Below are 27576 nucleotides of genomic sequence, written 5' to 3' on the forward strand. Positions count from 1 at the left end.
GTGAGTGTACTATTTTATATTCCCACCAGCAGTGTATGAGGGTTCCTCATACACATCCTCACCAACACTTGGTATAATCTGTTTTTATTGTAGTCATTTTATGTATGTATGTGTATAGTCTTTTTATTTTTATTTTTATTTATTTATTTTTGAGACAGAGTCTCACTCTGTCACCCAGGCTGGAGTGCAGTGGCATGGTCTCAGCTCACTGCAACCTCCGTTTCCCAGGTTCAAGTGATTCTCATGCCTCAGCCTCCTGAGTAGCTGGGATTACAGGTGTCTGCCACCATGCCCAGCTAATTTTTGTATTTTCAGTAGAGACAGGGTTTTGCCCTGTTGGCTTGGCTGGTCTCAAACTCCTGGCCTCAAGTGATCCACCTGCCTCAGCCTCCCAAAGTGCTGGGATTAAAGGTGTGAGCCACCACGCCCGGCTGTGTGTAGCGTTTTTTTGTTTATTTTTTGAGACGAAGTCTCACTGTGTCGCCCAGGCTAGAGTTCAGTGGCAGGATCTCGGCTCACTGCAACCTCCACCTTCCGGGTTCAAGCCATTCTCCCACCTCAGCTTCCCAAGTAGCTGGGATTACAGGCATGCACCACCACACCTGCCTAATTTTTGTATTTTTAGTAGAGACGAGGTTTCACCAAGTTGGCCATGCTGGTCTCGAACTCCTGACCTCAAGTGATCCATCCACCTCGGCCTCCCAAAGTGCTGGGATTACAGGCATAACATGGCCCAGCCCTGGCCATGTTTTTAACTGTGTTTCTCTAATAGCTAATAATGCTGAGCATCTTTTTATGTGTTTCTTAGCCATTAGTAGATCTTTTTTGGTAAAACGTCTTTTTTTTTTTTTTGGTCCATCTTAAAATTGTTTTTTGTTTTGTTTTGAGACAGGGTCTCACTTTGTTGCCCACGCTGGAGTGCAGTGGCACAATCATGGCTCACTGCAGCTTCGACATCCCTGAGCTCAGGTGATCCTCCCACCTCAGTTTCCCGAGTAGATGGGACTACAGGTGTGTGCCACCATGCCCAGCTAATTTTTGTATTTTTTTTTGTAGAGGTGGGGTTTTGCTATGTTGCCCAGGCAGGTCTTAAACTTCTGAGGCTCAAATGATCCTCCCACCTCAGCCTCCCAAAGTGCTGGGATAACAGGCGTGAACCACCACACCCAGCTAAAATTGTTTTTAAAAATCTTTTTCTTGAGTTTTGGGAGTTTTTATGTGTTAGGGATACCAGTCCCTTATGAGGTATATAATTAGCAAGTAGTTTCTCCCACTCTGTGACTGTGACCTTTCTTTTTTTGAGGCAGGGTCTCACTCTGTTACTCAGGCTGGAGTGCAGTGGTGTGATCATGGCTCACTGCAACCTGGAACTCCTAGGCTCAAGGGCTCCTCCCACTTCAGCCTCCCAAGTAGCTGGGTCTACAGGTGTGTTATTGTGCCAGGGTTAATGTTTTAAATTTTTTGTAGAGATAATGCCTCTACAAAAGACACCATCTTTGTTGCCTAGGCTGGTCTTGAACTCCTGGCTTCAGGGAATCCTCCAGCCTCAGCCTCCCAAAGTGCTGGGATTACAGCATGAGCCACATCCAGCCTATGTCTTTTCTTTTTTTTTTTTTTTTCTTTTCTTTCTTTTTTTTTTTTTTTTTTGAGCTGGAGTCTCGCTGTTGCGCAGGCTGGAGTGCAGTGGGGCGATCTCGGCTCACTGCAGGCTCCGCCCCGCGGGGTTCACGCCTTTCTCCTGCCTCAGCCTCCCGAGTAGCTGGGACTACAGGCGCCTGCCACATCGCCCGGCTAATTTTTTGTATTTTTAGTAGAGACGGGGTTTCACCGTGTTAGCCATGATGGTCTCGATCTCCTGACCTCGTGATCCGCCCGCCTCGGCCTTCCAAAGTGCTGGGATTGCAGGCGTGAGCCACCGCGCCCGGCCCCAGCCTATGACTTCTTAATGATGTCTTTGTAGTACAAGAGTTTTTAATTTTAATAAAGTTAACTTTTTTTTTTAATTGTTCAAGCTTTTAGTGCTGTGTCTAAGAACTTGTTGCCAAACCCAAGGTCATAAAGCTGTTCTCTTACGTTTTTCTTTTTTTTTTTTTTTTGAGACGGAGTCTCACTCTGTCACCTAGGCTGGAGTGCAATGGCACGATGTGGGCTCACTGCAACCTCCGCCACCCGGGTTCAAGCGATTCTTCCGCCTCAGCCTCCGGGGTGGCTGGGATTACAGGCGCACGACACCACGCCCTGCTAATTTTTGTGTTTTTGTAGAGAAGGTTTCACCATGTTAGTTAGGCTGCTTTACGTTTTCTTTTAGAAGTTTTATATTTTTGGCTCTTATATTTAGTTTGTGATCCATTGAGTTGATTTTATGTACGTATGTATGGTCGCGTTCTTTTCTTTCCTGTCTTTTTTTTTTTTGCATATGGATATTCAATTCTCCTAGCTCCATTTAATTTGAAATGATTGGGCAGGTACTTTTGAGCAGTGCAAGTACAGAGCGGCACTGCCAGCAGACTACACGCGGTAGAAAGCCGACCTTGGTGAGCGTGTTGGTGCTCGACAGTGAGCAGAGAAAGGATGGACGATTACGGAGCGCCCTCGTCTCCAGTCACCGCTTTCTGGAAACACCGTCCGCCGGGGCGGAGCTGTTCCGCACCAGAGCGGTACTACGACTCCCAGCATGCACCTCGCAGTCGGCCCTCGGTGGAAGCGGGAACCCAGGCGGACCTGGGGGTGTGGCAGCGAGGAAGGGCCGAGCCACGGGCTGTGGGGCCGAAACTCGCTCCCGCCCACCCTTTCTCGAGGCTGTGGCCTCCGCGAGAGCCGAGCGGGCCGTACCGCCGGCCGTGCGACTGCCCCAGTCAGACACGACCCCGGCTTCTAGCCCGCCTAAGCCTGTTTGGGGTTGCTGACTCGTTTCCTCCCCGAGTTTCCCGCGGGAACTAACTCTTCAAGAGGACCAACCGCAGCCCAGAGCTTCGCAGGCCCGGCCAACCAGAGGCGAGGTTGAGAGCCCGGCGGGCCGCGGGGAGAGAGCGTCCCATCTGTCCTGGAAAGCCTGGGCTGGTGGATTGGGACCCCGAGGGAAGCAGGGGAGCTCGGCGGGGTGCAGAAGTGCCCAGGCCCCTCCCCGCTGGGGTTGGGAGCTTGGGCGGGCCAGCTTCACCCTTCCTAAGTCCGCTTCTGGTCTCCGGGCCCAGCCTCGGCCACCATGTCCCGCCAGACCACCTCTGTGGGCTCCAGCTGCCTGGACCTGTGGAGGGAAAAGAATGACCGGCTCGTTCGACAGGCTAAGGTAACACGGTTGCTGGCACCCTCGGTTTGCAGCTCCAAGATCCCTGAAAGCGGGTTTGCAGTGGATTTACCCCAACCGATGGGGAGGGGCTGAGCTTGACCAAAGAGCCAGAAATGACTGGAGAATGCATCCCTTGCCACTGCTGCAAGGGGAGAAAAAAGGATTGATCCTCAGTGACAACCCCTCCCTCATGTGGCAGGTGGCTCAGAACTCCGGTCTGACTCTGAGGCGACAGCAGTTGGCTCAGGATGCACTGGAAGGGCTCAGAGGGCTCCTCCATAGTCTGCAAGGTAGGCGGGTCCTCCCCAGGATGGTCAGTTCCCCTCTTCCATAGCCAGAGACACATCCGCTCCTGCGTTTCTGGGATCGATATAATTACTCGGGGCAGGGAGTCCCGTTTAAGGCACAGAGGAGACTAGAGTGGAATCATCTTTGTACAGGCAAATAAATCGCTCTCTTCCTTACACACTCACAGAGTGGCATTTGAAAAATGGTTTCCAAGATGGTCTGATCTGGATAACTTTATTGCCCTTTCCAGACTCTCTGTCCAAAGGTTGGGTTCTTTTTTTTAATCCTTAGCTAATCGGCTGGAGGGTGGGTTCTTTATTGTAGCTGTTTTGGTTGGAGTGGGGTGATCTCTGAGTTGGGATTTTATTTGGAGGATCTTCCATGGGGGAGCAGTCTGTAAGACCAACATTGTTGCTCCAGGGCTCCCTGCAGCTGTTCCTGTTCTTCCCTTGGAGCTGACTGTCACCTGCAACTTCATTATCCTGAGGGCAAGCTTGGCCCAGGGTTTCACAGAGGATCAGGCCCAGGATATCCAGCGGAGCCTAGAGAGAGGTGAGGGCCAGAGATTGTCCCTGATTCCCCTGCCAGCTTCAGTCTGGGTTTAAGTTATTGCAGGGAGATGGGAGGATAAACAACATCTGTCACCTCCATGGAGAGAGGTGCCCTTCTCTGTGCTCCTCAGACCAGGTTGAGGTATTATTATTGTGACCTTTGGGGTCCTGCAGGAGAGGAAAGCCAGAGTGTGTGGGGAGATGGAGGATGAGGTGCTACCTCAGCTGTGTGTGTGTCTATGTGTGTGTGTATACTCTACAGTGCTGGAGACACAGGAGCAGCGGGGGCCCAGGTTGGAACAGGGGCTCAGGGAGCTGTGGGACTCTGTTCTTCGTGCTTCCTGCCTTCTGCCGGAGCTGCTGTCTGCCCTGCACCGCCTGGTTGGCCTGCAGGCTGCCCTCTGGTTGAGTGCTGACCGTCTTGGGGACCTGGCCTTGTTACTAGAGACCCTGAATGGCAGCCAGGTAATAGGGAAAGTGACCTGAAGCTGAGGGTCTCCTCCTTCCTTCCTCCTCCTTTCTCTCCAGCTGCAGTAGCATCATCATGTACTGGACAGGCGGCTGGGTTGGTGGTCGGGAAACCTGGATTCTCTCTGGGACTCTTGGGTGACCTTGCCCTGGTTGGTCTCTCATTGTGGGGATTCTCTTAGGAGTGTTTTTTAAAAATTGGACAGGCATGGTGGCTCATACCTGTAATCTCAGCACTTTGGGAGGCTGAGGTAGGAGGATCACTTGAACCCAAGAGATGGAGGCAACAGTGAGTTGTGAGCTATGATCACGCCACTGCACTCCAGCCTTGCAGCCTGGGTGACAGACGGAGACCCTGTCTCAAAAAAAAAAAAAAAAAAAATTTTTTTTTTGGATAGGGATAGGGCTCTTGTGATCTTGCTCAAGTCACCTCTCAGCCTTAGTCTCCTTATTAGTAACTCAAATATGGTCCTTGCCCTGAGTGAGGAGGCACGCTGGAATAGATCATCACTGCCCCAGGTTTTTCTTCCTTTTTTTAATTGTTGCCTCATAGCTATCTATCTCTTAGAATTGGGGGAAACTACAGGCATTATGCATAGCTTCTTGCTTTGTAAGGGTAGCTGAGGCCTGTGTCCTCAAGGATCAAGAGGACCCTTGAGCTCAAGGTCTAGCCAGGATAGATGGAGATAGGAGAAGACGGGGAGGTTGTAGGCTTGGAGCTTCTGGTTGTCCTTTCCCCAGAGTGGAGCCTCTAAGGATCTGCTGTTACTTCTGAAAACTTGGAGTCCCCCAGCTGAGGAATTAGATGCTCCATTGACCCTGCAGGATGCCCAGGGATTGAAGGATGTCCTCCTGACAGCATTTGCCTACCGCCAAGGTCAGCTAGCAACCTGACTCATCTCTTCTTCCTTTAAGTGGTCCTCCAGACTCATGCCCTCTCTCTTGTCCCATTCAGTTCCATGGGCTTCTTAGACCCTTGTTCCCCATCATGACCCCTGCTCTATAGGCCTCTCCAAGCTCACACCCTGATTGTCCTCAGGTCTCCAGGAGCTGATCACAGGGAACCCAGACAAGGCACTAAGCAGCCTTCATGAAGTGGCCTCAGGCCTGTGTCCACGGCCTGTGTTGGTCCAGGTGTACACAGCACTGGGGTCCTGTCACCGTAAGATGGTAAAGACAGTCCTAGGGTGGATTGGGGAAACCACAAGCATTATGTATAGCTTTTTGCTTTGTAAGGGTAGCTGAGGCCCGTGTCCTCCTATCCCTTTAGGGAAATCCACAGAGAGCACTGTTGTACTTGGTTGCAGCCCTGAAAGAGGGATCAGCCTGGGGTCCTCCACTTCTGGAGGCCTCTAGGCTCTATCAGCAACTGGGGGACACAACAGCAGAGCTGGAGAGTCTGGAGCTGCTAGTTGAGGTAGGGAACTGCCAGGTGAAGATGTGGGGTGGAGGATTCCTGAGGTGCTTGTGATGGGGTGACTTGACTAGTCAAGATCCAAGTATAAGGAAGTATGGCTCCCAAAGATTATAGATACAATTTTTTTCTTTCTCTTTTAGGCCTTGAATGTCCCCTGCAGTTCCAAAGCCCCGCAGTTTCTCATTGAGGTAGAATTACTACTGCCACCACCTGACCTAGCCTCACCCCTTCATTGTGGCACTCAGAGCCAGACCAAGCACATACTAGCAAGCAGGTGCCTACAGACGGGGAGGTGAGGTTCCCCTTGCTCACCTGAGCTTCTCTTCCCACTTCTGATGCCTCCCCTGGGGTGTGACTCTGCTTTTGTTCTTGTGACTTGGGGGATGAATGAGGCAGTGGCAGGACATAGGTCGCCACTCCTCAGCCTCCTACCTTGCTTCTAGACCTGAACTGAGGATTCTTCTCTAAGACATTAACCTTCTCTATCTTTGACACTCTGAAGTCTCTTCCCCAGTCCATTCTGTAACTGGGGTAGATCCATACTGAGCCAAAATTGGAGCCCTAAGACCTTCCCTCCCTTTCTCCTCCTCAGGGCCCATGAACATCCATCTGTTAGCTAAGAGAGAACATTCTCAGGACCCTTGCAGGTTCCCTGCTAGGGCCTAGGGTGAGGCTTATGGGCTTTTACTCCTCAGGGCAGGAGACGCTGCAGAGCATTACTTGGACCTGCTGGCCCTGTTGCTGGATAGCTCGGAGCCAAGGGTGGGTGTGTCTTCAAGCTTCTCTGCAATGGGGTAGACGGGTTGGTGTCCCCTTTGAAATACAGCAAGACTGCAATTTTTTGTTTTTTCCTCTATTCTGTCTGTCCAGTCTGGGGGCCCAGGACTCTGCATGGTACCAGAGCCTGGTGAAGAGGTTGGGGATGGTGGTTCATGCCTTTCAAGACACTGCCTCTTCTTCCCACTCCAGTTCTCCCCACCCCCCTCCCCTCCAGGGCCCTGTATGCCTGAGGTGTTTTTGGAGGCAGCGGTAGCACTGATCCAGGCAGGCAGAGCCCAAGATGCCTTGACTCTATGTGAGGAGTTGCTCAGCCGCACATCATCTCTGCTACCCAAGATGTCCCGGCTGTGGGAAGATGCCAGAAAAGGAACCAAGGAACTGCCATACTGCCCACTCTGGGTCTCTGCCACCCACCTGCTTCAGGGCCAGGCCTGGGTTCAACTGGGTGCCCAAAAAGTGGCAATTAGTGAATTTAGCAGGTGAGCCCGGGGTCCTAGAGGGGGTGTGGAGGGATGATTTTCTGATTGGGACCTGAGTTGGTGAGCTCCATGTTCACCTACTCACCCTAGAGTTTCTGAAATTGATTCCTCTTCACCCCTGTTCTGTGTCCTACTTCAGGTGCCTCGAGCTGCTCTTCCAGGCCACACCTGAGGAAAAAGAACAAGGTGATCTAAACTTTCAGTTTTCCTCTTACCTCCTGGAAGTGGTAGTGGTGGAAGTGGGTTCCCTTTAATGTGTCCCAGCCCACCAGGAGACTTAAGAGAAAGGGACTGTGGACACAAGAAGAAATAGAGGATTTGGGGTTTTGGTGACTGTGAGGCTGGGAAGACACTTCGTGACTTTGGGAGTGGTCCCCAGGGGCAGCTTTCAACTGTGAGCAGGGATGTAAGTCAGATGCGGCACTGCAGCAGCTTCGGGCAGCCGCCCTAATTAGTCGTGGACTGGAATGGGTAGCCAGCGGCCAGGATACCAAAGCCTTACAGGACTTCCTCCTCAGTGTGCAGATGTGCCCAGGTATGTATACTTGCATGACATCGGCTATGCATAGATGTACAAGGACAGAGAGGCCCATGGGAAATACTTGGGCGTAAGTGTAAGAGTGGTGTTCTCAGGAGGGGTGATTGGGGTTGTGCTATATATACCTAGGGATATATCCAGGTGTTCAAATATACACAGTGTGTATGCAGGGCTCCCAAGAGTTCCCTGGTTTCCCCGATATCCTCAGACACAAAGACCATGACTCTGCTGTTGTGGGTTGTGCAGGAGTAGGGGGCAGATGATGGACACTGGGATGGGAATGGTTGTGAATGATCTGCCCCCGCTTCCATATGTGAGTGTAGGCAAGATACTTCCTCTCTCTAGGCCTCAGTTTCCCTTTTTATAAAACAATGCCTAAGACTATGTCAAGTTCTAAGACTCCGTACTCTGGGCTGGGGCTACAGGTAATCGAGACACTTACTTTCACCTGCTTCAGACTCTGAAGAGGCTAGATCGGAGGGATGAGGCCACTGCACTCTGGTGGAGGCTGGAGGCCCAAACTAAGGGGTCCCATGAAGATGCTCTGTGGTGAGGCTCAGGCCTGCTGGCTTGGGGCTGAGGGGCAGTTGGTGTCCTAGAGTCCTTGGACCTATTGTGGGTGGTGAACACTGAAAGCGGGGGTATGGCTCCCCAGCTTTCTGCCAATCTTTCACCCTTAGGCATCATCCTTCTTGCTCTCCAGGTCTCTCCCCCTGTACCTAGAAAGCTATTTGAGCTGGATCCGTCCCTCTGATCGTGACGCCTTCCTTGAAGAATTTCGGACATCTCTGCCAAAGTCTTGTGACCTGTAGCTGACACGTTTTGAAGAGCTTGAGCTGGGTCCCCAGTGGGCTGTCTCTCTGTGGGGAGGGCTTTCTGCTTCACCATCATTAGGAATGTGACCATTCCTATATAATTCCTGGACTGGTGAGGTTGGTGGTAGGCCTGTGAAATTTGCCCTAGTTACTACCATTCTGGTTTTGGAGGAAACAATCTCTGCCACCACCAAGTCATTGACTTTGCTCGAGGCACCTTTTTTCCTGTTTCTCCTTTTCTGTTGTCGAGTAAAATTTCATATTTATCTCGTCTGCCTACTACATATACTTGCGTGGGAAGGCTTGTGACCGTCTAGTTCAGTGCTAGTTGTCTATGATGCCCTTTCCTGACATCGTCTACCTTATGAACTTGAAGTCTGGGTATGAGGAAAGGGCTACAGGAATCCTTACTTTGGAGGCAGTGGCTTTAGTCCTTCACATTGCCTGAATGCAGAGCCCCAAAGCCCAGGACAGTGACAATGAGTGGAGTTGGGTCTGAAGGGTGGTCTAGATAGGCCTCTCAGGACAAGGGCAGGTACCTGTTACTTAGAGACAGGCAGATTTCTCTCAGAGTGACTCTTCACTCCCTAATTCCAAATTCTAGAAATTCGACTCGTCTTAGTCAAATGGGTCTGTGTGGGTACAGGGTGAAAGGTGAATTGAGTCAGCATATCACCAACAGCTGCCTGTTGACTACTAACAGGGACCCCTGTTATTTGGGACCCAAGGATTTTCAAGTCCCAGCATGTGCAGTTTTCTTGCTAATTTGGGTTCTACTGAATTGGCTGTGTGTTCTATGGTTGCCCTTTGACTTCTCTGGATTTGAGTGCCTTATTATAAGGTATTAATATTAATGACGGGAGGAAGAAAGGCACAAGCGTTGAGAAACTGCAAAGGCTGTGGGATTGGGGTTACCAGAGGGTGCAGTGACAATGGGGTAGGAGTGGGGTGCTAGTCAGAAAGTTCAGAGTAGGGGTGGTTGGAGGCAGCGTTGAGAAGGAGCAAGAAATGTCAGGGTGGTGATGGCGTCTTAGAAGATCTCCAGGTTTTGGGAGAAGAGGGGTGTATGGGTTACCACAATAGGACTAGACTAATACAAGGGTTCAGTCTACTGTGCCACGTTCTTCCAGGAGGATAAACTCCGGAGCCAATGAACTGGAGCCAAGTGGGAGAGTCCGCCTCTAAGGGATTAAAGGGTCTCCTTTCACTAGTCGATCTCGCCCTATTCCTTTCGTTGATTGGCTGAGAATTCCAATCCGTCGAGGAAGCGTAGCGTTGCGGCCAATTGACGTGGCGTTACTAGGCGTGTCGCATCACTGAGGCGGGAGCCAGGCCGCAAGCGAATTTCCTGACTGGCTGTGATCTGCGGGTTGCTGGGGAGAGGCGCGGAGAGGCGGGCGAGAGTCCGCAGGGCAGGCGCTGATTGGCTGAGGTGGGAGCAGCTTCCCTTCCGATGATTCGGCTCTTCTCGGCTCAGTCTCAGCGAAGCGTCTGCGACCGTCGTTTGAGTCGTCGCTGCCGCTGCCGCTGCCACTGCCACTGCCACTGCCACCTCGCGGATCAGGAGCCAGCGTTGTTCGCCCGACGCCTCGCTGCCGGTGGGAGGAAGCGAGAGGGAAGCCGCTTGCGGGTTTGGCGCCGCTGCTCGCCCACCGCCTGGGAGAGCCGAGCCCCGGCCCAGTCGGTCGCTTGCCACCGCTCGTAGCCGTTACCCGCGGGCCGCCACAGCCGCCGGCCGGGAGAGGCGCGCGCCATGGCTTCTGGAGCCGAGTGAGTGTGCGCGCGCCGTTCGCTTGCTGCGGCGGCGCGCACCGGGACCAGCCGCGCAGGGTAGGCCCGGCGGGGCCTGGCCGTGGGCGCGTCAGAGAGGTGGAGACCAGGAAAGAGGGAAGGGAAGCTAGGGGGCGAGTGAGGGGCCGTGGACCCGGCAGGCCCGGCTGGGGCCAGCTGCGCACCCGCGCGCCCCCTAGGCGGGGCTTGCGTTGGGTCCGGGTCGGAGCCTGGGCCGGATCGTGCTGTGTCATGCAGGCCCCGGCCCGCCCGATTGGCTCCCTTAGAACGGACGTCTGGGCCTGGCCAGGTCTTCCGGCCCACTCCGCCGGCGCGGCGCCCCGGGGCTTTGGGGTGCCAGTCTGCCGTCCGGCCTACCACCCGCCGAAAGCCTTTGGTCCCCGGAGAGAGCAGGCCCCGCGAGCCCGAGGCCCCAGCCGGGCCCGGTGGGCGTGGACTTTGCGCCATGTGAAGGCCTCAGGAGCTCTGCCACCGAGGCGGAGCCCGGGGTCGGGGAAGGCCCGCCAAGCTCAGGGAAGCTCACAGCCGCCTTTTTGGAGCCGGGTCGGCGGGGCCGGAGGTGGGCATCCTCTGTGTGTGACCTGAGTAGTGAAGTACTGTTAAGGAGAGGGCGAGCCCTACCTTTCGCTTCTGGTCTTCTTACTTTAGGCCTGTTGTTCATACTAGAAAGTTTGAGCCAGTTTTCCTTAATGTTATGACTCGTGGGTGGGGAGAAAGGAATTTTTCTTTAACATTTTAGGTTCTTGCTAAAGTTGGAATCTCAGTTCGTGTTTTGTGCGCCTTTCCAGATTTCCAGCTTTCGTGGTGTGCAGTTTAGAGTTGCACTAACTCTTCAAAAACACAAATGTGCGCGCACCCCTTTCCCCAACCAGCTATATTGCGAAATTATCCGGGCTCTGGGGCTTTCTGACCCCACCTCCATCCTTAGGAAAGCGTTAGATAAAACTTGGCTACCTCAGCCCATTCAATTTAGAATAGAGAGCTTTTAGAGGCTAAAAAAAAAAAACGCAGCCAGCCCAAGGAAACTCTATGCAAATTACCTTCCTTCCTTGAAGAGATTAGTTTTTTGAGGTGTGTTCCTTTTTCTCAAGTTTCTGAATTCGGATAAAGTATTACTCAGTTGCTTATTTAAAAGAGTCACTTATTCTGAAAGTATTCTTTTGGTTTATATGCAGTCAGCCTTTTATTTTCAAAAGTAAAAATCTAAAATTCTTGGAACCTGGCATCATCAGCTGTTTCTAACCTCTTTGTCACCTTGATGACTCTTAGCTGAAACCCTTCCAAGTCCTGTGGAATCCCCTGTGCAGTTCTGGAAAGGGATTGACTTATACAGAAGACAATGGAGGATGGCCCCAAAGAGTGTCCAGAACTGCTTTTGGCCCATGGTCAGGCCAAATTCACTCTTTTAGAGATTACCACATCTGATCTCAGTAGGTAGATGGAGAATTAGAGGCTTTACCTTAAGAAAAGGGCATACCACTCATCTCCAGAGCCAGAGTCTGGGATGATAGGCAGAATGGAGGTTTTCCTAGGATACAGCTTTGAGATTAATAAAATACAAACTATTGACCGGGCACAGTGGCTCAGGCCTGTAATCCCAGCATTTTGGGAGGCCGAGGCAGGCAGATCACTTGAGGTCAGGAGTTTGAGACCAGCCCGGGCAACATGGAGAAACCCCATCTCTATTAAAATGCAAAAAGTAGCCAGGCATGGTGGTGGTGCACACCTGTAGTCCCAGCCACTCTGGAGGCTGAGGCAGGAGAATCACTTGAACCCAGGGAGGCAGAGATTGCAGTGAGGGAGATCGCGCCACTGCACTCCAGCCTGGGCAACAGAGGGAGACTCCGTTTCAAAAAGTAAAAAACTATGGTGACTAGAGGCATCTGGCATTTTATTTTTCTCCAGTCCCAGTTCTATAAGTCAAGCAAGAAGATGGGCAGTCCCTGAAAGAGTATTTTGATGGGACAGGAGTGGGAGAGCTCGTGGGTTTACATTGCTCTCAACTGTCACATTGAGCATGCTTGGCCTCTAGTGTGTTGATAAGCATTGGAAGAGTCTGCCTACTCAGCAGCATTGTGCCTGGAGTGGCAGACTTTTGGAATGGGGGAAGCAAATTTGAGCAGAGGAAACTGTCGTTAGAAACTAGTTTAGAGGCAGTGGTTAAAAATGCAGCCTATGTGTGAGGGTTAGCAGAAGGCCTACCATTTTGTTAGATGAATGGGGTTTGTTTTTCTCTTGGGTGTATCAGGACCCAAAGATGTAAGAACCCCATGGCTTCCTAGCTGAGCACAGCATTTTTCTTTGTCTCTTGCAAATTGTGAGGATATTTCCAATGGGAATACTATTTTGTCTTGTTTTGTTGACTTCAGTATCCCCAGCCCTTAGAACAATGTCTGGTACATAATAGACACTCATGAATTTGTTGAATGAAGAAATTCGTTTTAAAAATTTATTTTCTTTGCTTCCTTCATTGTCTGGCCTTCCTACTTTGGTTAATGCTTATGTTTTCCTGAGCCTTACTAACACGAGGCCGCTCTTAAAAAAGAGAGAGCGCTGGGTGCTGTGGCTCACGCCTGTAATCCCAGTACTTTGGGAGGCCGAGGTGGGCAGATCACCTGAGGTCAGGAGTTTGAGACCAGCCTGCCCACCATGGTGAAACCCCATCTCTAGTAAAAATGCAAAATTAGCCAGGTGTGGTGGCACATGCCTGTAATCCCAGCTACTCGGGAGGCTGAGGCAGGAGAATCACTTGAACCCGGGAGGTGGAGGTTGCAGTTAGCTGAGATCGCAGCATCGCATTCCAGCCTGGCACCAAAAGCAAAACTCCATCTCAAAAAAAAAAGAGGGAGAGGGACCTCGCTGAGTCTAGTAAGTGACAGCTGGAAATGGGCTAGTAATAAGTTGGTGTCACTGTCTGGTGAATGATCCTAGCTTCTAGGAAATAACACTGAGTGTAGACCCAGTCGACTTTGATTTGGGTGAGAGGGATTTGGATTTGCCCCATGTCTCAGCATTTCTTGGTTTTGATTTTTTGAGCCAACTTTATGGAATTGTGTACTTTTGCAGATATTCCTGTGAAGTTCCTTTTGACCTTGAGCCTCTTTCTGGCGGTTTCATGTCTGTTAGTGTTTTTTCCAAATATGATGGTCTTTATGCTTGGCATTCCTTTGGTACTATGGAATGCCCTGGCATCAGTAGGTTTAGCCTATAAGGAGGGTAGCGCCAATGATTCTGCTTCATTGTCCCCAGGCTTGCTTGGTAGAACTTAAGGCCTCCCTGAGCCTCAAGGGAGGTTGTCTGGCTTACTTCATTCCCTGGAAAGTTAGCTTATGCTTTACTCTATACTGTTAATCATGGTGACTATTAATACCATGTGCTAGGTATTATTTTAAGCATTTTACATTCATTATCTCCCTTAAGACAATAAGTCTCTGAGATAAGTATTATATTCCTTCTTTTATAGAGGAGGACATCAAAGTTCAGAGGTTAGGTAACTTGCCCAAGATCACAATTAAGCAGTGGCATAATTGGAATTCAGACCCAATGGGTCTGACTATAGAGTTCCTGCTCTTAACCACTCTTCTGTAAGTCTAAGACTATTTTTATTTCTCTAATAACTATTCAGCCTCCATTTCTATTATGTCTTCTTCTTAGGCCATTATTTTCTGACCCTGGGGCAGGATCACTCACTTGGGGCCTTATAGCTGGGACACTGACGCTCAAAATACCAGGAGCTGCTGGAATGGGTATTGTAATATGTATGCTAGATACTGCTCCTCCTGACCTTGGCTGCCTTTCCTTCATCTGAGCTTTCTGGTCTAGGGACAGCTTCATCTATTCACTGTTTCTTTCCTAAGTATGAGTTTTAGAGACTGGCGAGGCGCTTGGGGCAGGAGTATCTACTGACTCCATTTCCTCCTTCTAGTTCAAAAGGTGATGACCTGTCAACAGCCATTCTCAAGCAGAAGAACCGTCCCAATCGGTTAATTGTTGATGAAGCCATCAATGAGGACAACAGTGTGGTGTCCTTGTCCCAGGTAAGCTGTGGCCACAGACTAGTCTTTCCTTACTGCACTTACTTGAGGGATTTTCCCAGGTTTCTTTTCTCATTTTTCTTGCAGTGACTGCAGATAGAGTGGGGTTTACTGGGAATCCCAATCTCCAGGGCTGCTGCTTACTCCCCTTCTGCCCAATGACCCAAAGGCCTTAACTTTCTTTCCTCAGCCCAAGATGGATGAATTGCAGTTGTTCCGAGGTGACACAGTGTTGCTGAAAGGAAAGAAGAGACGAGAAGCTGTTTGCATCGTCCTTTCTGATGATACTTGTTCTGATGAGAAGATTCGGATGAATAGAGTTGTTCGGAATAACCTTCGTGTACGCCTAGGGGATGTCATCAGGTATGTGTGGGGTTTTTGGCTTCACAGAGATGGGAGGCCAGAGATAGCCTGCATTACAGGCAGGACCCATGTATTACAGGCAGGACCAAGTTCTTGGCGCCTGTCGATGCAGGAAGCCTCCTGGTCATGGGAAGACTTATGCTACAGGGTTGTCTTTAGGTTTTGGTTCTGCCTTCCTGGGACTTCAAAATCCATTTCTGCAGGTCCCTTGAGACAAATTGGCGTTCCTATAACTTTCTTGATGGCTTTATTTTTTCCTACTAGAGGTGTAATTTATCATACTTATAGCCTGGCTTAGGATACCACTCGAGGGTGTGTATGTATATGCCAAATAAGCTCCTCACTACTCTCACTAGTATGTCTAATTAATGGCTTGTGTTGGGGTTGGAATGAGGTGGGGGTATGAGCATGGAAGGTGAGCTGCTAGCAGGTCTTTTAAGCCCCTAAGTTAACCCGGGAGAGAGGAATAGTTGGAGCCAGACCTAGGATAGCTCTCAGTGTGAGTGATTTTGCTTGTTCTTGCATAATTTTAGGCAAGAGGTTACCCCATCTTGGAGTCATCTCTAGCCACTCCTACCCAACCAACCATCACCTGGCCAGGATCATCTGAGGCTTTTGATTCTTTTTAATGGAGTCTAAGTTTCGTGTAGCTTTCTTCTTGGGAGTGCTTAGTCACTTCCTCAAGGTGTTCTGACCACCTGGCTGAGATAATTTTGTTTTTTTTCACTTCTGTTTCACTGACCCTGACAATTGTTAGCTTAAGACCTTCCCTTGTAATATTGGGTCACCAGTATTAGCTAGAAGGGGATCATCCTTGGATATCTCCCTGAAGACCCTGCATGTCTTTGTGGGGTTTCTAAATGTGTGGCTCTTGATTTTGGCTCACTGATTAGGAGTGAGTGGGGCTGTTCCTTCGCCCTCACTTCCACCCTGTTCTCCTTCCTCTCTTCGCCTAAAGCCATCCTGCCTTTTCTTTTTCACTTACTATCAGCTATCTGTGCCAGGCCCTTTTGGACACCCAGTGCTTGGGCCCGAAGTATGGTTGGTAATATGGAGTCTGCTTGTCATCCTCAGCATCCAGCCATGCCCTGATGTGAAGTACGGCAAACGTATCCATGTGCTGCCCATTGATGACACGGTGGAAGGCATTACTGGTAATCTCTTTGAGGTATACCTTAAGCCATACTTCCTGGAAGCGTATCGACCCATCCGGAAAGGTGAGAGTTAATTCTGAACTTAAGGATTATTGACTGTAGGGAATAAACCTTGGAACACCTTTATCTCATTTTCTTTTTCTTTTTTTTTTTTTTTAAATCTTTTATGCTTTTCCCCTGTATTTATTTATTTATTTTTTAAGAGATGGGGTCAGCTGGGCACCGTGGCTCACACCTATAATCCCAGCAATTTGGGAGGCTGAGGCGGGTGGATCACTTGAGGCCAGGAGTTTGAGACCAGCCTGGCCAACGTGGCGAAACCCCATCGTGGGCACCTGTAATCCCAGCTACCTGGGAGGCTGAGGCATGAGAATTGCTTGAACCCAAGAGGTGGAGGTTGCAGTGAGCCAAGATCGGGCCACAGTACTGCAGCCTGGGTGACAGAGCAAGACTCTGTCTCAAAAAAAAAGAAGAGACAGGGTCTCACTATGATGCCCAGGCTGGTCTCAAACTGCTGGGCTCAAGTGATCCACCTGCCATGGCCTCCCAAAGTGCTGGGATTACAGGCATGAGCCATCAAGCCTAGTCTCATTTTCTTTTCTTTTTTTTTTGAGACGGAGTCTCGCGCTGTCCCCCAGGCTGGAGCGCAATGGTGCAATCTCGGCTCACTGCAACCTCCGCCTCCTGGGTTCAAGCAGTTCTCCTGCCTCAGCCTCTCAAGTAGCTGGGATTACAGGGGTCTGCTGGCACGCCCGGCTAATTTTTGTGTTTTTAGTAGAGACGGGGTTTCACCATGTTGGTCAGGCTCGTCTCGAACTCTTGACCTCAGGTGAGCCACTGTGCCCGGCTGCTAGACTCATTTTCATATATTTGTATACACACACATGCAAACCCTGCACACATATTCATATGTCTTACCCCCTTTCTTTCCTCCATCCTTCCCTTGCTCCATCTCTCCCCTTCTCTGTTCCAGGAGAGTAAGCTATCTTTATGGATCTCTGAAGGAGAAGGTGGTCCATTTTGGCTGGGTCAGGGTCCAGAGTGCACAGTTCTACCATTGGTGGTTGTAGTGAAAACTTGGGCTACCTATATGGCAGAAGTCAGAACTTGATGGGCTTCTGACATGTCAGGTTTTGTTCACTGACCTCTTGTCAGAGGGACTCTTCACAGTTTACCTTTCTCGTCTTGCCTGCTGCTTATTAAGACAGGTGGGGTGGAGTTGGGGAGAGATAGGGCAATATCTAATGAAGGGCACTATCTAATGAGCTTGGCATTTTGACCCCAGGGTCTGATGAGTTCTCACTTTGTCTTGTAGTTGACACCTCTAACTGTGCTTGTACTGTTTGCTCTCGCAGGAGACATTTTTCTTGTCCGTGGTGGGATGCGTGCTGTGGAGTTCAAAGTGGTGGAAACAGATCCTAGCCCTTATTGCATTGTTGCTCCAGACACAGTGATCCACTGCGAAGGGGAGCCTATCAAACGAGAGGTGAGTTTTCTCCCTGATTCCAGTATCCAATTTTATGATTACTCAATGTGGCATCATGTGGTAACTGTCAGGACTGGGTGCTCGGCCGGCTGCGGTGGCTGACACCTGTAATCCCAGTACTTTGGGAGACTGAGGTGGGCAGATCACTTGAGGTCAGGTGTTCAAGACCAGCCTGGGCAACATGGTGAAACCCAATCTCTACTAAAAATACAAAAATTAGCCTGGCATGGTGGTGCACATCTGTAATCCCAGCTACTCAGGAGGCTGAGGCAGGAGAATCGGTTGAACCCAGGAGTCGGAGGTTGCAGTGAGCTGAGATTGTGCCACTGCACTCCAGCCTGGGTGACAGAGTGAGACTCTGTCTCAAAAAAGAAAAAGACTGGGTGTTCTTTGGAGAACTAACCATCTTTCAGGGATGAGAAACCTGCCAGCTATTCATTTCTGGGCCTAATTGTTTCTTGGATTTACCTAATGCCAGGAATTTCAGAAAACTAGACTGAACCCAAAATATATAAGTGATTGAAATCATTTTTGAAGTAAAGCTGATGGTGGCTTCAGGCCTCTGCCCATTCCCAGGGTTTCCAGCTTCAGATTTTAGAGACCCCTTCTCAGTAAGACTACGAGTAATGTGAGAGGCAAGGACTGTGCTAGAAATCTTTGCCTTGGGATTTTTGTAGTTGTTCTTTGAGGCCGGATCCCTTTAGAGGAGAATCTTTTTTAAATTTAATTTAATTTTTAATGAGATGGAGTCTTGCTGTATTGCCCAGGAACTCCTGGACTCAAGCATTCCTCCCACCTCTGCCTCCCAAAGTGCTGGGATTACAGATGTGAGCCACCATGTCGGGTTGAGAATCTTCTTATACGGTAGGTTTTTGCACACTAGGTAGTGGAATGATGTAGAGAAACTCAGCTTTTGCTGATATAATATTCTTGCCTTCTCCTTTCTTTATCTCCTCCATATTCAGGATGAGGAAGAGTCCTTGAATGAAGTAGGTTATGATGACATTGGTGGCTGCAGGAAGCAGCTAGCTCAGATCAAGGAGATGGTGGAACTGCCCCTGAGACATCCTGCCCTCTTTAAGGCAATTGGTGTGAAGGTGAGCATCCTGGGCCCTGGAATCAAGTCTAAAGTGGTGCCAATGTCTAATCCTGTCCCAATGTCTAATCCTGGGACTGTTTTCATGCACGGCTTTCATTATTGCCTTGGATTAGAGGAGCAATAACGTGTCCTTTAGTTTACTTAAGGCTCTAAATTCATTAGAGTTGATGGTCTAAAACCAGAGTAGGCTAATCAAATTGTCTGTTGTGTGCGTGTGCGCACAAAACACACATACATATATATATGGGTTTTTCTTTACAACTCTTAGAATATAAAAGCCATTCTTGCATCAATGGACCCTGTAAAAACAAATCTCACCATAGTTTGCCAGCCTGTCTAGAGCAATGTCACCCAGTAGAAGTAAGGAAGTTAAGGAAATTTTCAGAGTGTTAAAGGGTTCTGAGTCTAAAACATTTGAGAACTATTGGTCTAGAGTGTAGCTTCTCAATCTTTTCCTAGTGGGAAAGTGTTTCCATGGAACACACTGAAGATGAAGTTACTCATTTTCCTAGTGGGTGGCACACAAATAATTTCATTTTCTATGTGGACAGTTTACATGTTCTGCTTGTGGATGAGGCCATAGAAAGGGTAGTGTCAAAGAAGAAAAATGATGATTGTAAGGAACAGCATTCCAGTGTGATAAATTCTGGAGGGCATGATTACTGGAGTGAGTGATCCTCTGGCAATGAAGAAAATAGACCCTGCTCTCTTAAATGGCTTAGCTAGTCTTTGGCCCTTGGTCTGTCTAAAATTGAGCCCTGAGTGTAATGGCCTCTTGCCTTTCCCTAGTCATGTATCTTCAAACGCATTTGGACTACAGTTTCTCTGCCCTTAGTCTCCTATGCAAGTTGCAATCATAAATGTTGCCCACTTTCTAGCAGTATTTTCCCTGCTAGTAATAGAAATGAGTGTGGCCTAAAGTAATCGTCTTCTTAGCATTTACTGCTGAGGGCTTATTCTTAATATTGTCAGGGTTGAAGCCTGATTCTCACCCTCTCTGGAGCCCTAGTCAAGCCATTTTAGGGTTTGGGAGGAGGTGGGAACCTAATCACACTCTGCATTGGTCCACAGCCTCCTAGAGGAATCCTGCTTTACGGACCTCCTGGAACAGGAAAGACCCTGATTGCTCGAGCTGTAGCAAATGAGACTGGAGCCTTCTTCTTCTTGATTAATGGTAAGATATTTGGTTCATCTTATGTCTAGCTAGACCCAATTTTGAACTGGGCTTATGAGCTGGAGCACTTATGAGCACATCCTTTTTGCACCCATGCCCTCCTTCACGTTTATAGCATATTTCTTATGCTGGGGTATGTTACAGACAGAAGAGCAATAAAGGGAAGATATTTTACATTGGTGCTCCCTGTCCTGCCCGCTTTGAGAAAGATTGTGGACAGACTGCAGAGCGGGAGCAAGCTAGAATGAGAAATCAAAGGGTGAATGGTTAGTGATTTGAGAGGGTTTGGGGAAAATGAACTTTGATCACTGGCTCTTGGAGAATGCTATTTAGTGGTGTGCCATCTGGTGTGCCATCTCTCCTGCTCTGGCCAGAGGTCCTAGAGCATTTGCTGTCACCTTTACAGTTCAACTGTGAGAAGAGTATAGTGAGTCCCTGGGCTTCTCTCCAGCCTTGCCTGGTGGCTGTCCTGGGATAATGGCTGGTAGAGGATGTGAGAAGTAGGCAGAGGTTACCACCTTCTCACCCAGGACCTGTCTCTGGGCCAAACAAGCAAGATAACTGATTTTTGGGAGGAATTGGGAAAGACTATCATTTTGTTATTGTCTCCATTCTGTATCCTTTCAGGTCCTGAGATCATGAGCAAATTGGCTGGTGAGTCTGAGAGCAACCTTCGCAAAGCCTTTGAGGAGGCTGAGAAGAATGCTCCTGCCATCATCTTCATTGATGAGCTGGATGCCATCGCTCCCAAAAGAGAGAAAGTAGGAGCTTACCTGAGGGGATAGAGGGGGGTTGAAAGGCCCTGACTTCACTTCTGACCAGACATCCTGTTCTGGCAGACTCATGGCGAGGTGGAGCGGCGCATTGTATCACAGTTGTTGACTCTCATGGATGGCCTAAAGCAGAGAGCACATGTGATTGTTATGGCAGCAACCAACAGACCCAACAGCATTGACCCAGCTCTACGGCGATTTGGTAAGGACTCCAGATACTTTTGACCCTGTCCTTGCTTAGGTCCTACTTCTCTTCTTCATCTAAGTCACCTAATCGTCTTGAAGCCCTTCACAGTGATTGGGTCCAGGGGTCTTTTTCCTTTATCCTACGTCCTGTCTAGAGTGACCAACCACCCTGGTTTTCCTGAGACTGAAAGGTTTCCCAGAGCTTGAGACTTTTTCAGTGCTGACATTAGGACAATCCTGTGCTGGCTGAGATGGTTGGTCACCCTAGGCCTGTCTCTTACCTCTGGATTAGAAATGAGCCCTGTTTATGTTTGTGTACTGTCCCACAGGTCGCTTTGACAGGGAGGTAGATATTGGAATTCCTGATGCTACAGGACGCTTAGAGATTCTTCAGATCCATACCAAGAACATGAAGCTGGCAGATGATGTGGACCTGGAACAGGTGAAGTGATGATGAGGGCTGACCAGGCGTTACAGTCTCTAGGCAGTTGCTGGGAACTGGCTAGAGACATAAGGTTAAGATGTGAGGAGATGGGTTTTGATTTCTGGACAGGGGAAAGGAAGTAATCTGAGATTGAATCCAGGAAATTGGAGTTGGCATTTTTCATAGTTGACGCTGCATTTAGAGTAAATCAGAATTGTTGGAGCAGCCTTATTTCTAGGTCCCAAGTCCAGAATTAAGTACTTAAAACCCAGCCCATAAAGGTATTGCTAGTATATATTCAAGGAAATGAGAGGACCCAGGGATAGAGTCAGGGGAAGGATTCTATTGTCTCTGAGCCTCCTGCAGCAGCTGGGTCTTTGAGGCAGCATAGTAAGTAGATCTTTCTCTGCAGGTAGCCAATGAGACTCACGGGCATGTGGGTGCTGACTTAGCAGCCCTGTGCTCAGAGGCTGCTCTGCAAGCCATCCGCAAGAAGATGGATCTCATTGACCTAGAGGATGAGACCATTGATGCCGAGGTCATGAACTCCCTAGCAGTTACTATGGATGACTTCCGGGTAAGGACCACACCCGTGCCTCAGGTACACACATATGTGCTTTGACCCCTCCCTTGGTAAGTCTCATCCCCAGTTTTCCCTCCTTTTCTAGTGGGCCTTGAGCCAGAGTAACCCATCAGCACTGCGGGAAACCGTGGTAGAAGTGCCACAGGTAACCTGGGAAGACATCGGGGGCCTAGAGGATGTCAAACGTGAGCTACAGGAGCTGGTCCAGGTAGGGCAACTTCGTCCAGGGTGAGTCACTGCCTCTGTACATTGTAATCGACCTGGGTGATCTCAGGGTGTCAACACATTTGCTGCAAGAATTGTGAGAGCACGACTTAGGAACCTACTGTTCTTAGGTTTAAGGCACTAAGGAGTCTTCTTCTAGAGAACCTGGATCTGATACCATTGGGTACACCATGAAATAATGGAGGGGATGCTTCTGTTTAGTTAGGTTTCTTTCAAAATGTGGAGGTAGCCTTGAACCCTCTTTCCTTTTCCTCCTAGTATCCTGTGGAGCACCCAGACAAATTCCTGAAGTTTGGCATGACACCCTCCAAGGGAGTTCTGTTCTATGGACCTCCTGGCTGTGGGAAAACTTTGTTGGCCAAAGCCATTGCTAATGAATGCCAGGCCAACTTCATCTCCATCAAGGGTCCTGAGCTTCTCACCATGTGGTTTGGGGAGTCTGAGGCCAATGTCAGAGAAATCTTTGACAAGGTGAGCTACAATAGGCTGAACTATGTATTGATTTGCCTGAGGGCAAGGAATAGAGGCTGTTTTTCTTTAAGAGGGTTGAAACATTCTTACTGCTGGCTGCTCAACTGCACAGTAAGTCACTTGATTTTCTTTCTGAGGTCTGAGAGATCTAGTGTTATTTTTTTTTTCTCTCTCTCTCTCTCGAGACAGGGTCTGGCTCTGTTGCCCAGGTTGGAGGGCAGTGGTACAGTCATGGCTCACTGTAACCTTGAAACCTGGGCTTAAGCAATTCTCCTACTTCAGCCTCCTGAGTAGCTGGGACTATAGGCATGCGTCACCACATCTGGCTAATTTTTTATTTTTTGTGGAGACGAAGTCTCAGTATGTTGCCCATGCTGGTTTCGGATTTCTGGCCTCAAGTGATCCTCCCACCTTGGCCTCCCAAAGTGCTGGGAATACAGGTGTGAGCCACCACGTTTGCCTGGAGACATCTAGTTTTGTTAGTGCTTGAATCAATCCATTCCTCCTACAGGCCCGCCAAGCTGCCCCCTGTGTGCTATTCTTTGATGAGCTGGATTCGATTGCCAAGGCTCGTGGAGGTAACATTGGAGATGGTGGTGGGGCTGCTGACCGAGTCATCAACCAGATCCTGACAGAAATGGATGGCATGTCCACAAAAAAAAATGTGTTCATCATTGGCGCTACCAACCGGCCTGACATCATTGATCCTGCCATCCTCAGACCTGGCCGTCTTGATCAGCTCATCTACATCCCACTTCCTGATGAGAAGTCCCGTGTTGCCATCCTCAAGGCTAACCTGCGCAAGTCCCCAGTTGCCAAGGCAGGTGCAAGATCATGGGCTGTGGGAGACTTGCATGAGTCCTCAGGCTGGTACGGAGTGCTCTTTAGTTTCTGGACAAGATTCCACTGGGGTTAGGGTTGGTCTAAAGGGAAGGTAGAATTTTTGAGGATATCAAGATAATCTAGAATCAGGAATAAAATGGGGTGGCCAAAGAAGGGGCAAACTGTAGTTGGGAGTGCTTGGGTAGCCCAAAGATCTGTGTATCTCGAGAGGAGAGGCTAAATGCTAAGGTACCTCTGCTGCTTCTTTTAGGATGTGGACTTGGAGTTCCTGGCTAAAATGACTAATGGCTTCTCTGGAGCTGACCTGACAGAGATTTGCCAGCGTGCTTGCAAGCTGGCCATCCGTGAATCCATCGAGAGTGAGATTAGGCGAGAACGAGAGAGGCAGACAAACCCATCAGCCATGGTGAGTCTGCATCCTTTCCCCAGATGTGCCAATCATGGGGAGCCAGGCAACAGCCACCACCATGCCCTGGAGTTGAGAGTAGAAGCTATTGGAAAGATCATCTAACTGAGAAGAATTTTAATAGGGCATCAAAGATAAAGAATGCTGAGGTGAATCCATTCAATTTGGAATAAGGCCGAGAAGAGATGGGCAGGCTCCATTCTCAGTCTGAACCAAGCTCCATGAGGGAAATCAAAGTATGATAGTGCAGCAAACACAGCAAGGTTTTTTTGTTTTTTGTTTTTTGGTTTTTTTTTGACGAAGTCTCACTCTGTTGCCCAGACTGGAGTGCAGTGGCACGATCTTGGCTCACTGCAACTTCCGCCTCCCAGGTTCAAGTGGTTCTCCTGCCTCAGCCTCCCGAGTAGCTGGGACTACAGGCACATGCCACCATGTCTGGCTAGTTTTTTGTATTTTTTTTTAGTAGAAACGTGGTTTCACCATGTTAGCCAGGATGGTCTTGATCTCCTGACCTTGTGATGTGCCCACCTCGGCCTCCCAAAGTGCTGGGATTACAGGCGTGAGCCACAGAGCAAGGTTTTGAGCTGAGATGAGACTCATATACTTATCCCTGATGGTTGGGGAAGGGATGGGTTCCACAGACCTCCCAAAATGAAAAGGCAAATTCATGTGTGTGTAAGCTCCATAAAGGTAAGATCTCTGTCATCTCACTTGTTTTCCACTATGTCTTGTGTTACCCTTAATTAATTCATTAAGTTCCAAACATGGGACTTAATGAGCAAATAAATGGCTTTCTTTCCCTTTTGAAGGGTCTGTGACATCCCTTCTCTCTCCCATAAAAGCTTAAAAACTACTGAAGAACTAATCCTAGGAGGTAGTCACATAAGTCACAGCAATTGGCCTCTCAATGGAAGAGATAGGTTTTGAGCTGGGCTGTGAAGAGAGTAGAATTTGAATAAAGGGAATAAGCAGCCCAAATAATGTGCTCTAGTAGTAGGATTGCAATCATTGGGAAACCCTGGGTAGATTTAAGAGTATATATGTCACTGGAAGTGAGACCGCTAGGTAGGATGTAATCCAAATGTGGTAAGCACTGAAAGCCGTTGGCATTTCCTTTTAAAGTATTAAGGTTTATTAAGGTATGATATAAATACAATAAAATTCACTCTTTTTATATACCATTTCCATGCTTTTTGACAAATGTATGTAAGTTCTATAACTACTACCACAGTTGAGACTTAAAATTTCTACTATCTCAAAAAGTTTCCTAAGCCACTTCAGTCAACATCTCCCCTCCTTAAGCCCCATCACTGATGTGATTTCTGTCCCTACAGTTTTCCCTTTTCCAGAGTGCATTGACAAGTTTTTAAGCAGAGCAGTGACTCAATTTTAGGAAGCATGGCCTAGCATCTTACCTCAGGTTGGATTGGAAGGGCAAGGAGACCAATAAACTGCAGTAATGGGAGGCCTGGGATGAAATCCAGGCTGGGCTTTAGCTAGCCCTAGTGATCTGTGTTTACCAACTATAGGAGGTAGAAGAGGATGATCCAGTGCCTGAGATCCGTCGAGATCACTTTGAAGAAGCCATGCGCTTTGCGCGCCGTTCTGTCAGTGACAATGACATTCGGAAGTATGAGATGTTTGCCCAGACCCTTCAGCAGAGTCGGGGCTTTGGCAGCTTCAGGTAAGTTGGTTGGGAGCATTAGACAGTGCTTAAGTTACTTTGGGGACCTACACCAAAAGGGATGGGAGTCCTAAGGAAGCTAGAGGGGTAGTTGTGGAAATCTTACACAGGCCCTGTCCTAACCCTCTTTTTTGGCTTTGCTCTTGTACACAGATTCCCTTCAGGGAACCAGGGTGGAGCTGGCCCCAGTCAGGGCAGTGGAGGCGGCACAGGTGGCAGTGTATACACAGAAGACAATGATGATGACCTGTATGGCTAAGTGGTGGTGGCCAGCGTGCAGTGAGCTGGCCTGCCTGGACCTTGTTCCCTGGGGGTGGGGGCGCTTGCCCAGGAGAGGGACCAGGGGTGCGCCCACAGCCTGCTCCATTCTTCAGTCTGAACAGTTCAGCTACAGTCTGACTCTGGACAGGGGGTTTCTGTTGCAAAAATACAAAACAAAAGCGATAAAATAAAAGCGATTTTCATTTGGTAGGCGGAGAGTGAATTACCAACAGGGAATTGGGCCTTGGGCCTATGCCATTTCTGTTGTAGTTTGGGGCAGTGCAGGGGACCTGTGTGGGGTGTGAACCAAGGCACTACTGCCACCTGCCACAGTAAAGCATCTGCACTTGACTCAATGCTGCCCGAGCCCTCCCTTCCCCCTATCCAACCTGGGTAGGTGGGTAGGGGCCACAGTTGATGGATGTTTATATAGAGAGTAGGTTGATTTATTTTACATGCTTTTGAGTTAATGTTGGAAAACTAATCACAAGCAGTTTCTAAACCAAAAAATGACATGTTGTAAAAGGACAATAAACGTTGGGTCAAAATGGAGCCTGAGTCCTGGGCCCTGTGCCTGCTTCTTTTCCTGGGAACAGCCTTGGGCTACCCACCACTCCCAAGGCATTCTTCCAAATCTGAAATCCTGGAAGTAAGATTGCACCTTCTTCCTCACCTGATCAACATCGGTATGATGTCTCCTGTTGCCTCACCCTGTGTCTGCAGTATCACTGGATAGGACCCGTGGAAAGGGAGCAGCCTGACAGAGCTCCAAATGTGGAGAATATGGCATCCCTCCACCTATATTTGATGTGGACGGTAAGGCTAGGCCTGCAGGATCCCTTATCCTGACCAAAGACTCTGTTGGGGTGCCATTTGAAAATTGCAGGGTTGCAAAAGAATACAATCTTACTTGCAGGTGGATATTCTCTATACTGTCTTTTAATGCATCTAAAAATCCCAAACATCCCCTGGTTGGTGATCACTTACAGTTGTGTCCACCTTTATTTTATGTACTTTGATTAAAAAAAAAAAAACTTTTTGTTAATATAAAATTTTAGTATTGAATTTTTTTTTTTCCAAACAGAAAATAGACTATCCTCTTCAACAGTAATCACTTAGTGCTTCTAGGGTCAGTACAATGATGCCTTACCCAGAGAGAGAGTAGTGCAGAGAAAATAAATTACTAAATTAAATATATGTTGATTGGCTTTGGGATATAATTTCAAAAGACAGTCCTGAACACCGTAATTTTGAATAAAATACTGTAATCTCCAAAGATCAAAATCCCTAAAGTCTAAAATTCTGAAAATCACAATCCCAAAAGGTCAAAATCCCAAAATACAATTCTGGAAGAAATACTAAACATTCTTCGAAAATTTACTTACATTTTTAAAAGCGTATTTATTTGAGAAACAACACAACAGAACGTTTCATAGGCCACTACACGATAAAATAGGGAATAGTAACATTTTTGCAAGATAAACACTCAGGTATACCAATGACAGTTGCACAGATATAACGGTGATGAGCAGATGAAACATTCATAAAGAAATAGGTCAAAAAGTGAAATGTATAAATGCTTTGTCACTACGCTTGGTAATTGTGGGCACCTAGCTTTATATAACTGGTCATCTGTAATACTGTGACAGAAAACCTAAGTCTTGATGAGATGGTTCAAAAACTGTTGCGTTACCACTGCATTGTCTCCCAAAGAGACGAGGTCTTGAGAAATTTTATCCTTCACAAATGCACGTGTACAAAAAACAGATGTCTCTTCGTTTATTGAGGAACTTTCAACATTTTTATGCACACATATAATGCTTATATAGAGTCAACATTGCGGTCATGGAGTCAAATTTTTAATGTCCAAGGCACCAGAAGAAAAATCTGTCCTAGGCTGGGCATGGTGGCTCATGCCTGTAATCCCAGCACTTTGGGAGGCTGAGGCGGGCAGATCACCTGAGGTCGGGAGCTCAAGACCAGCCTGACCAAAA

At 48.6% G+C, this 27576-nt stretch overlaps 3 protein-coding genes across 17 annotated transcripts; 2 read left to right on the top strand and 1 right to left on the bottom strand.

Annotated features, from left to right (window-relative positions):
- Positions 1–2683: 2683 nt before the first annotated feature.
- On the top strand, positions 2684–8891 carry FANCG (FA complementation group G). Of its 10 annotated transcripts, none has more exons than XM_009456544.5 (15): positions 2684–2999; positions 3195–3289; positions 3489–3579; positions 3998–4129; positions 4391–4593; positions 5338–5473; positions 5636–5766; positions 5867–6013; positions 6154–6305; positions 6709–6775; positions 6983–7272; positions 7412–7458; positions 7652–7807; positions 8236–8359; positions 8514–8891. In XM_009456544.5, the coding sequence occupies exons 2-15, from the start codon at positions 3206–3208 to the stop codon at positions 8620–8622; spliced, it is 1869 nt and encodes a 622-aa protein (XP_009454819.2). In that variant the 5' UTR covers positions 2684–2999; positions 3195–3205; the 3' UTR covers positions 8623–8891. The 10 variants fall into 10 exon arrangements, 7 of the variants coding, with proteins under 7 accessions (XP_009454819.2, XP_054514775.1, XP_054514777.1 ...); XM_054658800.2 differs by having other exon boundaries at positions 2686–2999; positions 6154–6287; XR_010148961.1 differs by having other exon boundaries at positions 2756–2999; positions 8268–8359.
- Positions 3784–10397, bottom strand: LOC101057501 (uncharacterized). The gene is given in 4 exon segments (NM_001280468.1): positions 3784–4119; positions 4819–4951; positions 7358–7440; positions 8253–10397. A coding segment is annotated over 1 exon segment (453 nt). The 5' UTR covers positions 8717–10397; the 3' UTR covers positions 3784–4119; positions 4819–4951; positions 7358–7440; positions 8253–8263.
- On the top strand, positions 9900–26134 carry VCP (valosin containing protein). Of its 6 annotated transcripts, none has more exons than XR_010148484.1 (17): positions 9900–10395; positions 14342–14453; positions 14641–14813; positions 15888–16030; positions 17323–17453; positions 18419–18550; positions 19624–19726; positions 20354–20487; positions 20566–20701; positions 21015–21127; positions 21522–21686; positions 21778–21900; positions 22176–22388; positions 22900–23212; positions 23482–23637; positions 25167–25321; positions 25475–26134. XR_010148484.1 is itself a non-coding variant. In NM_001280481.1 (17 exon segments), coding segments are annotated over 17 exon segments (2421 nt in total). In that variant the 5' UTR covers positions 10115–10378; the 3' UTR covers positions 25581–26134.
- The last annotated feature ends 1442 nt before the right edge of the window (positions 26135–27576 follow it).

The sequence above is a fragment of the Pan troglodytes genome, chromosome 11 (genome assembly GCF_028858775.2).
Source record: "Pan troglodytes isolate AG18354 chromosome 11, NHGRI_mPanTro3-v2.0_pri, whole genome shotgun sequence".
Classification (NCBI taxonomy): domain Eukaryota; kingdom Metazoa; phylum Chordata; class Mammalia; order Primates; family Hominidae; genus Pan; species Pan troglodytes.